At 33.4% G+C, this 14,227-nt stretch overlaps 1 protein-coding gene across 1 annotated transcript; it reads right to left on the bottom strand.

Annotated features, from left to right (window-relative positions):
* Positions 1-4,182: 4,182 nt before the first annotated feature.
* Positions 4,183-9,655, bottom strand: LOC136206383 (mitochondrial succinate-fumarate transporter 1). Its single transcript, XM_065997410.1, has 2 exons — positions 9,019-9,655; positions 4,183-4,920 (listed from the first exon to the last, which is right to left on the bottom strand). Exons 1-2 carry the CDS (start codon positions 9,430-9,432, stop codon positions 4,381-4,383), a joined length of 954 nt encoding a protein of 317 aa, XP_065853482.1. The 5' UTR covers positions 9,433-9,655; the 3' UTR covers positions 4,183-4,380.
* Positions 9,656-14,227: the final 4,572 nt, after the last annotated feature.

The raw sequence follows: 14,227 nt of genomic DNA, 5'->3' as shown, positions 1-14,227 counted from the left end.
TGCACATCGGTCGCTTTGCTATTGGAGGACTTTACGGAGCTATGAAGCGGCGAGAATAAAGGCCAAAAACTTTGAAGCGGCGAGAGTGATTTCCTGGAGAAGAAAGTTCTGGGTATTTCCTGCAATTGCAAGATATAAAGATAAGTTCTCGGTTTTTTTTGATTCAAAATCACCAAAAGCATAGGAGAAGGTGAATCCCTTTAAGGGGTCAAGAGAAACATCATCTGATTTTAGGAGTGGGTTGTGTGATTTGAGTTTTTGAAATTGGGATTCTAAATGGGAAGGCGATGGTGAAGACGATGGAAGACGATGGTGAAGAGGGAGGCGGTAGAGAGAGGGGAGAGAATTTTGGAGAGAGAAAATATGGAATTAATTTAAAAGAAAAATAAAAAATAAAAAGAAAAAATAATTAAGTGTAAATTAGTCATTTAATATTGGGTGGGATCCACTTTTATTTGTTAGGAGGTTCAAAGTGATGAGGTGGCGCGTTGACTAGGCGTTGACCGGTCAAAATTACCGGCTGTATACTTTAGTGGGAGGTCACTAAAAGGTTGTACAGTTTAGTGTGACAAAATTTTGGTTGTACACCAAAGTGTGATTATGGGTAAAGGTTGTACACCACGTATGTAATTTACCCGATTTCTATTCCATTGACTCCATTGTTTTGTTCTTTGTGAAACTCTATACAATCAAGATTTTGTGATCTTCTGTTTGTTAGAGATCCACGTTCACCGCACCAATTGATAACTTGAGGAAAAATCCTTGATTGGAGCACTTTCCTGTGAGGCGCCGTTGGGATCGGCCGGGGACACTCCGATGCCAAAGTCAGTAATATTTCTGAGAATAAACTGTAAGTACAAAAGTACAGAATCAGTAAGTGTACCTTTGATCCTAAGAAGCTGGGGTATTTATATAGGTTTTTGTAACCTTCAGCATTAATGGAGAAGCATGTGAAAAGTCGTGTCATTACTCATCTTTGATTGCTATCAATTCTCCATTAATCCCAGCATTTAGCATTGAAACCCTTAGAGTTGAGGTATTCGAACAGTCAAGCCTTTATTCCCCTTTAATGACTATTAATTTCCATTTAATTGTATTTATTCCCATTCATGGATGGTAATAAAGGCGCCTTTTGGTATTCTTAGATCCGTCAAGGCGTATGTACGCTCTCCTTGAGAGCTATGGCGGGTCTCCACTACTCGTTCTCATCGGGCGTATCTCGTTATGGTGTATCTCGCCATGGTCCACGTGGTATGGCATAATGCTAGAAACTCCTTCCTTTTCTCCATTATTTGCATATTCACCCCTGCATTAATCCTGCAATAATTGTCATTAATTCCATATTAATCATGCATAAATATCTCTTTTTAGAAGGAATAATGGTTTGCCATTACTTCTATTAATTTTCCCTTATTCCTTATTCAAGAATAATTTGGGTTGTTATCACATGTGTTTTAAAGCTCTTGCCTTATTTCCTAATTATTCTATTATTTGATATTTTGAAAGGCTTCAGTATTATGTTTGACAATTGATTATCTTATATTGACCATTTAGTTTAACTAATTTTGAAATACTATATTTTGAACTATAATCATCATGATTTAAGAGTATCAGCCTACCGGCCTGTTCTTGTTCTGTTGTGTGTTATACCTATCGCTCATTGAGGTTTTCGCTCGTATAGACTAAAATCTCATACCACGTTGAATCTTTATTTTTCAGATTAAGGTCTCTGTTCGTGAGGTAACCATTGGATTGATGTTGAAGGAGACTGCTTAAGAATTTAGCTTTATTTTATCCTTTAGAGAATTTTGATTGTTGAGGTTTAGACTTGCACATTTGATTCCTTTAAGGTTTATTGATGTAATTGAGACGAGATTGATATTTTGCTAGATATTTTGATTTTTTTTGTAGTTTAGAACTAAGGCTAGCATAGATTAAAATTTACTTAATTTATGCGCCGATCATTTCCTAGTATGGGCCAGGATAGTGCTCAATTATGGTTGATGGGTGGGTAGATAAAAGACAAAGAATTTTGATTAATTTCTTGGTAAATTCTCATAAATTGACTATTTTTATTGAATCTGTTGATGCTTCTGAGTATTCAAAGACCGGTGAGAAGTTGTATGAATTATTTAATAGGATACTGCTCAAAGTTGGGGAGAAATGTGGTTCAGTTTATTATTGATAGTGCAACATCAAATGTGCTTGCAGGTAAAAAAATGTTTACTATTGTTATTAATTATTATAAATAAGTTTCTTACTTACACTTCATTATCTTGATTATTGTTATTATATTTCTATAGGAAAATGTTTCGAGGTAAAAATGACACACTTGTATTAGACTCCATGTGCAGCTCACTGTATTGATTTGATGTTGGAAGATATTGGAAAGTTGACAGTCGTTAGTAGAACTGTAAAGACAACAATGATGTTGAATGGTTATATTTTACACGTTTAGGTGTAATGAATTTGGTGAGACGTTTCAATAGGCAAGTAGAGCTTGCAAGCTTGGTAACACAAGATTTGCCATTGCTTTTCTCACACTTCAACGCATGCATAAGTTGAAGGCTTAATAGTGAAAAATATTTTTATGTGATGATTGGACCATAAACAAGTAGCAAAGGAAACTGCTGGAAAAATGTGTGGGGGTATTGTCTTCATAATGTCATTTTGAGAGACATTGTTTATATATTGAAAATATTTGACCATCTAGTCTGTGTGCTTCGATTGATGGATGGTGAGCAAAGGGCTGTCATGTGATATATATATGAGGCTATGAATATGGCTAAAGAGACAATAACAAAATCCTTCCAATGTGAGCAAGAAATATACGAATATATTGTTAATATCATTGATCATAGATGGGATAAACAACCTCGTCAATCATTGCATGCAACTCGATTTCTTTTAAATCTAGCGATGGAAAGATTCCTAAAACGTGAAGATGCAAGACAAGATCGGTGAGAGCAACTGATTATATATCAAAATTGTGATGACCTATTTAAAATGAAGATGGCAATTAGGCAAATAAAGACAATGAGTTCTAAATAACTTTAAACTTTCCAATTTTAAACTCCTAAACATTCACATATTTATATTTATTATTCAACAACTTGATTGCATTTCAATACTTGTAATTTTCTTTGTTTAGTTGCAAGGTGGAAAACATATGAAACATGTATTCCACAATTACAAAAATTTGCGTTGAAAGTGTTTAGTCTCACTAGTAATGCATCATATTGTAAGAGAAACTAGAGTATGTTTGAACATGTGAAATTTTTAAATATAATTATTCATTTGTTTGATCACTTTACGTTTTAAAATCAATTATTGTGTAGTTATTAATAAAAATGTTTTTTGTTTTTTTAATTATTATTTTTGTAGATTCATAGTAAAAAAGAAAAAAAAAATCGACTAGCTCAAGCGCAATTGAATGATTTAGTTTAAGTGAAGTATAATCGAGCGTTGAGATGTCGATATGATGTATAAGATCGAAGCTTTAGTCATATTGGCATTGGCACAACTTCGTTAGGCAGCTTTGCTTTAGCCGTATTGGCACAATGTTGCTTGCTTGCTTTTCTCCTTTCTTCTATTCTATTAGGTTACACTTCTTAATGATGATAGTAATTAATGAGTGGATGACAAGTAGAATGGAAGAAGAGAATAATAATAGTGGTAGTGATTATGACGACTTTGTATTTAAAGATGATGATTTGGGATGAAATGTGGTTGCTAGAGCTAGTGAAGTGGAAGAAGATGCATGTCATACTAGGGCAAAAGGCAAAAGCATTGTGCCTATATCCGCTCGAAGTGCTAGGCCTACGAGACATATTTGAGAGGAATCACATATTCTCGATCAAAAATCGATCCCCTTTTATTTATTAGAGACGAGAAAGCAAATGATTATGAAGAAGAGCATAAAGATGATGAGTATAAGGATGAAGAAGTGGAAAATCTTAACGAGGATTTGTATTTGAATGATTATGATGTTTGATTATTTAGATTTAGTTTTATTAGACTATTAGTTTTGTTTTGGGATTTGGATGATGATGTTGCTATTATGTTAATAGGAATTAAGATTTTACTATTAGACCATAAGTTTTGTTTTGGTTTATAACTTTAGAAGTTAAACTACTCAATTTGTACGAGACGAGGCTCGCCTTTCGGTTTTAAAAACTATGGTAACCAACCCAAAACACAAGCCTCAATTGTGAGGAACGAAACAAAATTGATAACAAGAGTCTTCGTCATTATCTAAAGAACCAAATTAAGAATTAAGAAGACCTGGAAAACCAGAAGAAAATTAATGGAAGCAATACCTACAAGGGTGAGTGCTATGCGGATAGGTCCATAAAGAGTCTTAACTAATGTAAACAATAACTACAAGGGAGCATTGTGCATATATCTCTTCTCATACAGACCTGTAATTTGGTCAGCCACAGCCCACATTATAGCTTGGCCAGGTGGGATCCTCATAAGCCGTGGAAGCAGCCCCTTCCACAAGGCACGGAGCCCTTCCTCAGCATATATTGTTCTAATAGCATGGATCATGCCTTTGTATTTCAAACCACCACCACCCTCTCGAGTCTGAGCCATCAGTCTTGTTTTGACAACATCAAATGGACCTGTGCACATTGGACCTGCTGTTCCAGCCAAAAATCCCGATATCATGGACTGCCACGGTTGCAGGGCTTTTCCATCACCTTCATGTTTCTTCCACAATACGACATCAAAAGCATTTTTTGCAGTAAACATGGCAGCCTGGTTTGTCCCATTGCGCATAACAGTTGGGGCAGCCCCAGCCCAGAGTCCAAAGAGGCCTTCTTCGCGTACAATAATACGAGCACAATGTATTGGACCCTTGTACTTGAATAGCTCGGGACTCAACCCTTTTTGCTGCTGTAGTCTAATTTTCACCACCTGCACCAATCAGAAATTAGTCCAACTTCAGAGAAATCTCAAACACAAAGATGGCAATACAAAAGAGGGATACCCATGTATTGGTATATAGAAGGATTAAGATGAACCTATGATAAAATGGATAGAGGTAACCTCTAATCCTCACAGGAGTTATCTCCCTCCCTACTAAAGTAGACCCACTGCTAAAGATAGCCAAAAAAACAACCCTAACAATTCCCCCTTTCCCCTCTACAACACTCCCTTATACACTAATGAGTTGTACCATAAATACCCTTGTCCTATACCACTCACCCTTCAGAATATTCCTACCAATGAACTAGGTCATTCTCTATCATTCTCCCAAAAGAGACTGCACCACACAAGCATGTCAATGTTATTCAATGTAAAACCAAAACTTTTAACAAAACAATAGATTAGTCTATCACCATGGGAAGAACTCAGATAATATAGTATAATTTTTTCTTTCTTTTTCATTATAGAAAGCATAACTGAATTAACAACACTAATGCACAGATGAAGCTTGCACCATTAACAAATAACCAGGTCAAATATCAATTCTAGGTTCATAGTAGCATGGAACATTCGAATCAAACGATCTGGTAGTTGGGTTTATTTGAGAGATCGACAGAATTCTAAATTCTACAATAAATTCTTTTGGTTGATCTCTTCGATGTTGTTGATTTCTCTCTCATAACTCAGCATTTATATTCTATGGTAAAGAACCTCAACCCTAAGCGATTATCTACTCTGTTCTTCTCTTCTTGGTTGGATCGAAGTTTCTAATATAGGTCTTGAACAGTAATCACTGGATTGTTGCGGAAGTTAGAAAGAGCAGAGAGGGAGAAGCAGAGGGAATGGGACATCCATTTGATTTTGGAATGCGAACGGGAAGAACTGAAGTTGAAACATTTTAAAGGAAAAGATTCAAAATCACTTGTATGGTTGCTGCTGGTATTTCGTTGGTGAATGTAATCATTATGTTGTTGGTCTTAGGCTAATGGGAATTGTAATATGTGCTTGCAATTGATAAGATTGAAGCTCTTCTCCAGAAACTGGGAAGTTATTGTGGAATTTTGATTCCCTGTTTGATTAAATGTGGAGAGCATATCATTGCCATCAGGCTTCATTACCAACAAGATGTAATGAAAATATATGTCAAAAAATATCACCTAGCCAAAAAATGAATCAAGTAGATACCATATCATGAAGGCATATACATACAAAATAAAGCATTTGAAGCACCCATCCCGAATTAGCCCGAAATTAACTTGTTCAACAACACCTACTGCATGAATCAGTTGGTAATATTAACATGTAATTGATTGACCAGTTGAATTCATCTAGCGAAGGATGAAAAAATTGAGAATGTTCAAGGTATGGAAGTGAATGCATATGTGCACACAAGAGGGAAAGATTGATGGACATAAGCCTTTACATACAGATGTTTTTATGGCTAGACTTCACATAATACTATATCTGCACAGTAAATGGTCATACTCAATTTCATGAATCTGATTAAGACACAAATAGCTAGTTACCTAAACTTTTTTTTACCAACTCAAAACAGCTTATAGCAATATCTAGTAGAGTAAACAACAACAACAACAAAGCCTTAGTCCCGAAATGATTCGGGGTTGGCTAACATGAACCATCATATAAAACCGTGAAATCAAGTCGTGTCAGCGACACAAATTCGCTCCCTCCACTCCGTCCTATCCACTACCATATTTTCCTAAATTCCCAGTAAACACATATCACTCTCGATCACCCTCCTCCAAGTTTGCTTAGGTCTTCCCCTACCCCTCACCATTACATCCCTTTGCCACTCTTCGGTTCTCCTAACCGGCGCATCAAGCGCTCTACGTCTTACATGGCCAAACCACCTTAGTCGGTTTTCTCTCATTTTATTCTCAATAGATGTGACCCCTACTTTTGTCCTAATTATTTCATTACTCACCCGATCCTTTCTCGTATGACCACACATCCATCTCAACATACGCATCTCCGCCACCGACATCTTATGGATGTGGCAGTGTTTCACTGCCCAACACTCCGTACCATATAACAATGCTGGTCTAATTGCCGTCCGGTAGAGTAAAATATGAACAAAAATTTTGGATTTCATCTTTTTAGAATTTATTAATAAGAAGCTAGGAAATAAACAATGGCCCAAATAAATTCTAGCGAACTTCGTTAAATTTTATATGTTCAGAATATATTGCAATGAATTTCCAGTACATGAATAAGACATTAAATCACATAAAGTACCACAAGATGCGAGCACAGGAACTTTAAGATGACATCCTCTAAAATTAGACTTACTGAACTATTCCTAAAAAATATATGAGTGGTCGATTGAATTAATTTATGATTTAACCACTCATATCTTGCATTATATCTTATTAAATTGGAATACCAGCAACAAGATCAAGATTGTCACAAGTTCAAGACTCTAAAAAAGGCTTAATATTATAGCATGTCCATTAATTTTGATCTCAGATGATAATCCAAGACTATAAAAGAACGTGCCATTACAGACTCACTTCCATAAGCACTATACTCTGCTTAAATTCCCACAACAAACGTTTATAAGTTTCTATTGTTCAAGGAATTCAGACGACTTAATGAAGCACGGGTTTCTTTTTTCAGTGCAGAAACTTTTTTAACAAATAAATCATCCCCATCATTTTTCAACAGCTAATCAATCCTAATCTTGAGTTCTCCAAATTTACCACAAATCCTAATGAAAGAAATTGAGACGAAGAAACACGGAAATTTTCTTACTTGAGAAACAGAAAAAATGGTACTTAGGGACTGATCTGAAGTAACAATAGAAAACTGAAGAGAGAGGGAAGCTTGGTTTGGTGATTTTCCTTTATTTTTACTATTGATTTTTTTTCTTTTTTTTTTTTTTTTGGGTCCAGGCTGTCTTACAGATGACATAAGGATAGTCAGTGTAACTTCCATATCAGTGACATTTTGTTACAAAATAAAGTTCTATGGCTTTTCTATATTTGTTAAAGTTTGAGGAGGTTCCAGGTTATTAAACCGTATCTCAGCAACTGTTATTTCACAAGATAGTGGATTCTTCATTAGATTTTAGATTTTACCATGACCATTTACACCAAGCAAACTATAATGGAAGGTATTAAAGAGAGGAAGGTGGCTGAGAGATGCACATATCCCTGAAAACCAAACCTACAATTAGGCTTTCATAACCTCATCCATATCATGGTTTAATTTCACATGTATCAAGAGCCAAGACCACTACAGTCCACCAATTATCACAAAAAACTGAGACATGAACTAACATCACAACACAAGTACAAGTTGGCCATCAAGAATGTTGTATGATTATGCTATTCCATCATTTGTTGCATTCTCAGGACTTCATAAGAGGGCCATAATCAGATGCATGTGCAAAATAACTTAAAATGAATACCGATTTGCCTACTCAAAGGTCGACCCTATGTCACTGTTCAATCTTCAATTCAATTGGTTCAAATGGACGATTTCCTCTACTTCCTCATATTATCACCTACATACTATAAGTCTGAAAATGCCCATTCCAAATTCTTCAGAATGCTCCTATGGCTTATGTTTACTTCATCCAGAATGCAGAAAAACAAAAACTAAAGAGCTAAAGCTTGCACGCAAACCAAATGAAACTTCTCCTGGCAACAAAATGGATTCTATTTGATAAAACATAAAGAACTGCATCCTTAAACCTATATAAGAACTCCTCATTCCTCAACTTTTTTATTGTGAGTTTTCCAACTCCACAAAGTAAAATGTAGCAGAACAGGGATCTCTTCCAAAAACATTACATCATATAAATGATAAACTTAATCAAATTACCAGTACATGTTCAAAATGCCACAAATTTAATATGAAAGTCTAGGCATTGGTGCAATTTAATTTCCAGGAGACACAAACAAAAGGCTAAAAGACTGCAGTTACAGTAGCAAAAATTCTTTCATTTCTGAATACAGATTATTTGTGCAATCGAAATGACCAACTCAAAATAAAAATTGAAGCACAAGCAAGAACTAATCACATATCAAAATTTGCAACCATAAACAAATACCATATGCAAACCTCAAAAGGCGTAACAATAGCAAGAGCCTCGAGAACCCCAGCACCAAATCCTGCCATAAGTCTCCCACGATTGCTTATATGACCAGTCTCGGAGTCCTTAAAAGGCCCCTGAAACACCGCATTCGACCCCATTCGCAGAGAGTATTTCAATGTCAGGTGCGTCGCGAACGGAGTCAATCCCTTCCATAGAGCTCGCACCCCTTCCGTTTGCGAGACAGTCTTGCCGCAATGGATGATTCCCTTATAGGTGCCAACCCTATCGAGCTGCAACCTAGTCTTGATAACATCAATCGGTTGCAAACAGCAAGCCTCAACTATCCCTCCTAAGGACCCCGACACCGCCTTCATGTACGGAGGAACCGCTGCCCCCTTCTTGACGATGGGGCTGGCGTTTTCCTCCGTTGAATCTTTCATGTTGAAATGCTGAGGAGGTTATCTGAGTGAAGTTGGTGATAGAGGAGATTAATTGAAAGAGAAGAAGGAGAAGAGAAGTTGAAGAGCTCCTCTTCTTCTCCTTCCGTTTGTGTGATCAGTATTGACAATTCTTGAATCTAATGGTTTTGGCGGCCCATGAATTCAGTTGAAGATGCTGGGAATTTGTTGTCCCTTTCTTTTACAGCTCGACTAATTTCTGATACAGGATGTAAAGGGAAATAAATTCCAAATTTCCCCAAATTTGATATTTAAACTCTCAAAAAGGAATTTACTTTCAATAAATTAAAGTGAAAATTATAAAATTCGGTCAATGTGAGCTGTTAAATATCGCCTCTAAATTACTATCACGGTTTAAAAACTGAAAATCCTCTCTTCAAAATCCTAAACTTGAACAACAACAAATGAAATTATGAAAATAATTAATTTGTGACAATCCGTACGAGTCGAAAAAATTAAAATTTATATTTTTTTATCAAAGAACTCATGAAAATAATATATATTTTTCATGACGATTTTGCATTTTTCTTACATTTTTTGTCACAAAAAATTGAACGAGGTAGTATTTTTCGTCACTAAATTTTTTACAATTTTGCACATTTCAAAATTTGGCCTAAACGATGCCGCATTCGTTCGACCCATGGTGGAAACGGATGCCGCATCCGTTCAGCCCATGGCGGGAACGGATGCGGCATCCATTCTCACCATGGGCCGAACGGATGCGACATCCGTTCCCACCATGGATCGAACGAATGCGGCACCCGCTTAGGCCAAATTTTGGCAGTTTCTCTCAAATTTTTTTCAGTTTTGAAAAAAAAAAATATGCAAAGGGAAAAATTATCTAAATGATGGCAGTGATAAGTAATTTGGGGCGGTAAATAGTAAAACACTTTACATATTTATATAATTTACGCAACTTATTACCTATCTAGACTATTTTTTTGTGACTTTCTCAAAATATCCTTTATATATATATATAACACTTAGAAATTCCTTGGTCTTTCTTCTTTCTACTTTATTTCGCAATATGCGAAGATAATATTTTGCTTCAGAATATGAATTTAATTCGCATATTTCGCAATAGGATAAATTATGAAATTATATTTGTAGACTCATTTAGACATATGCTACCAAACTAGACTTTTCCAATATATTTTTCCAAAAATACCTTTATAAACTTTTCATCTTCTTCAACCTCATCTTATTCAATCCATCTTCTTCAACCTAATCTTCTTCTTCTTCATCCATTTTCTTCCTAATCTAATAGACAATTTAAACTAAAGAAGAACAAACAACACGATCATGTTTCAATCTAAAAACAATGAAGAAAACAAAAAGAAACTAAGAACAATGAAGAACAAGTAGAAGTAAATTTTTGAATGTGAATATCACAATTTCCATGAGTTCTCATTCTTAATAAAAAGCTTTATTTGATAATCTAAATCCCCGCAGGGTTAGTATTTTATGAATTTGGGATCACATTTTATGAAATGCGATCCAAATTCATAAAATACTAACCCCATGAGTTCGCATTTTATGAAATGCGATCCATAAAATTTATTTTAAAATTACGCAGCAGATAGGTTGAAGAAGCAGATGAGATTGTAGAAATTTACTCTAAACATTCAAAATTTACTTGTATTTGTTCTTTTGTTTTTGTTTTTGTTTTCTAGTTGTTCTTAGGTTGAAATAATATTTGTTCTTCATTGTGTTTAGTTTCTGTTTTCTTATATTGTAGAAATTAACTCTAAACATTGAGAAGATAGGTTGAAGAAGATTGGTTGAGGAAGATGAAGAGTTTGTAAGGGTATTTTTGGAAAAATATATGGAAATGTTTAGTTTAGTAGCATATATCTAAATGGGTTTAAATATGTAAATGGGCTTCTCCAATTGTTTAGTTTTGTAATTTTTCCTTCGCAATATGCGAAACATGCGAAGGCAATACTAATTCGGAGAATAACTTTCATTTCGCAGATTTCGCAATTGCAAAGTAAAAGACGTGAGTGGTATATAACAAAAAAAAAAAAAAAAAAGTCAAATTCTTAAAGAAAAAATAAATAAATAAAGCAGCAAAGACAACTTTGCTTTCCATGATGTTGGTTATCAATTTATTTGCGATTTTATGATTATGAGATGCTAATTTTGTTTCTTATAATCTTTCCTGTTTATGGTAACGTGTGGCTTGGAGATACACAATTTATAAAGAAAGCAGATGATCGAGCTCTTTCTTTCCAGCAAAAATGTGAAACCTAATCCATTTTAGGCAGATAAAAAATCCCAATGGCTCTCTGATTTACCTCCTTCAGTATATCCATGGCTTTCCATGGGCGCTTTTTTCATTTTCTTTTTCAATAGAGTGGGTCGGGTGGTGCTGGAAATTGTAAAGAGGCAGAACCATATTAGACCAAGTAGTTATATTTTGGACACTGCACAAAGGTCAGTGTCTATGTCAATTTTTACAAACCATTTTGTTGTTTTATGTGGTTAGAACAATTTTTGCACTCAAAAATTCAGTGTTATTGACTAGAGGTTAACACTTATTTGATATGCTTTCTGTTTCAAATTTTCTATAACGAGGTTTGCATTTTATTTATTTTGTATACGAGAGTAAAATTAAAATTAAAAGTGTATTTCATTATTCAAGCTTTATTTTCTAAGGATCCGTTTAGTGTGTCGTAATACAATGTAATGTAATCAAAGTTGTAATGGAATGGAATGAAATGGAATAATGATTCTATTACTATGTTTGATTGACAAATAAAAAAAATGATGAAATGTAATTACCATTATGATATTTATATTTGCTTAGTTAAATGTAATCGCAAAAGTTTATTTACATAATTAAAATCAACAAAAAAAAAACTTGAAATTAGTATATTGTTTTCCGTGTTTTCATAGTATTTTTCACATTTTTCTCGTTTTTTGGTTTTCCATTTTTCACTTTTTTTTTGCTTTTATTTTCGTTTTCAATTTTTCTAATTTTTGCGTTTTTTAGAATTATGAGAAGTGATATTTGATAAATGAGAGATTAGATGGAACTTTAAAAATAGAACTTAGGATTACATGCTTGGATTGGATGTAATGAGAATGTAAGTTGCTAAATACCACCCCCAAATTACTTATCACCGCCTCATTTGGACTTTTTTGCCCTCTCATAATTTTGATTAAAAACTAAAAATTCTCTCTCCAAAATCATAAACCCGAACAACAATAATTGAAATTATGAAAATAATTGATGTGCAACAATCCGAACCCCGAAAATAGATGATTACGAGTCGGAAACATTAAAATTTATATTTTTTTATCAAAGAACTCATGAAAATAATACATATTTTTCATGACGATTTTGCATTTTTTCGTCATAAAAAATTGGAGAATTTTACATTTTTCGTCACAAAAAATTAAACGATTTAGTATTTTTCATCACTAAAAATTTTATGATTTTGCACATTTCAAAATTTGGCCTACACGGATATAACATTGAAATAAGTTTTTGATAAAATGTAATGACTATGTATAAAATTATCAAACATAAGGAAAATTATGGACTTAAAATATAACATTGAAAGAAGTTTTTGATAAAATGTAATGAGTATGTATAAAATTATATTACGTTCCTTCATTCATTACACAAATTAACATGTAATAATAGTTTATTCATTTTCATTGAAATTCATACAAAATTATTGTATCCGTACATTGTACGGTTTAAATCTATATATATATATATAGGAGAGGGCTCTTGTGAGAACCATTTTTTAGGTGAAAACACTTCCTTATGATGAGAACACTCAAAACTACTTCGTTTTGAGTATAAAATTTTAAAAAAAAACATTGTTGTTAGTGTGGTTCAAACCTTGAACTCCTCAATTACACTCCAAACTACTTATCACTGAGACAATTGCTTTCCTTGTATATTATGTCGCGCGCTGTTTAATATACCACGACCCTTGTAGCTTCTATTATTTAATACTTGACGCATTCACTTATTTTTTTTAATATCAATTAAATTCGCATAATAATAAATTATTAATAGAAAGAAAAAGAAATGTGAATAATAATTAATTATTAATAGAAAAAATCTAAGAACATGCTCTAATTTCTTATTTATTTAATTCCTCTATATTTTTGTAATTTATGTTTTAAAATGTTAAGGACGATGTTCTAAATATTATTACATATGTTCTAAACTTTATAATTTGTGTTCTAAAAATTAAGATAATGTTTTTAAAAAAATAGTAAATATATGGACCATTTTTTTTTTTGTTAAAAAAAAACTCATATTCTAAATAACATAACGTATGTTCTAAAGTTTATAGTTTGTGTTCCAAAAATTAAGTATAATTTTCTAAAAAAATCAGTAGATATTTGGATCGTTTTTTCATTTGTTCTATAATATAATTTATAACTCATGTTCGAAAAAAACATACCACATGTTCTAAAAAACATAACGTATGTTCTAAAAAATATGTCGTACGTTCTAAACTTCATAGTTCGTATTTTAAAAGTTAATATATATGTTCAAACGTATGTTTTAAAAAATATATAGTTTGTGTTCCAAAAATTAAGTATAATGTTTTAAAAAATCAGTAAATATCTAGATCGTTTTTTCATTTGTTCTATAATATAATTTATAACTCATGTTCGAAAAATCATAACACTGTTAAGAATTGAGGGAATAAAAGTGTAATTTTTCAAGGACTTGATATGGTTTTTTTAAGGACTAATTTAGTATACACAAATGAAACAAATCACAATGACACGAAATCATCAATCT

Source organism: Euphorbia lathyris, chromosome 9 (genome assembly GCF_963576675.1).
Source record: "Euphorbia lathyris chromosome 9, ddEupLath1.1, whole genome shotgun sequence".
In the NCBI taxonomy this organism is placed as follows: domain Eukaryota; kingdom Viridiplantae; phylum Streptophyta; class Magnoliopsida; order Malpighiales; family Euphorbiaceae; genus Euphorbia; species Euphorbia lathyris.
Note: the sequence above shows the minus strand (reverse complement) of the source record. Positions and strands in the feature narration are given on the sequence as shown.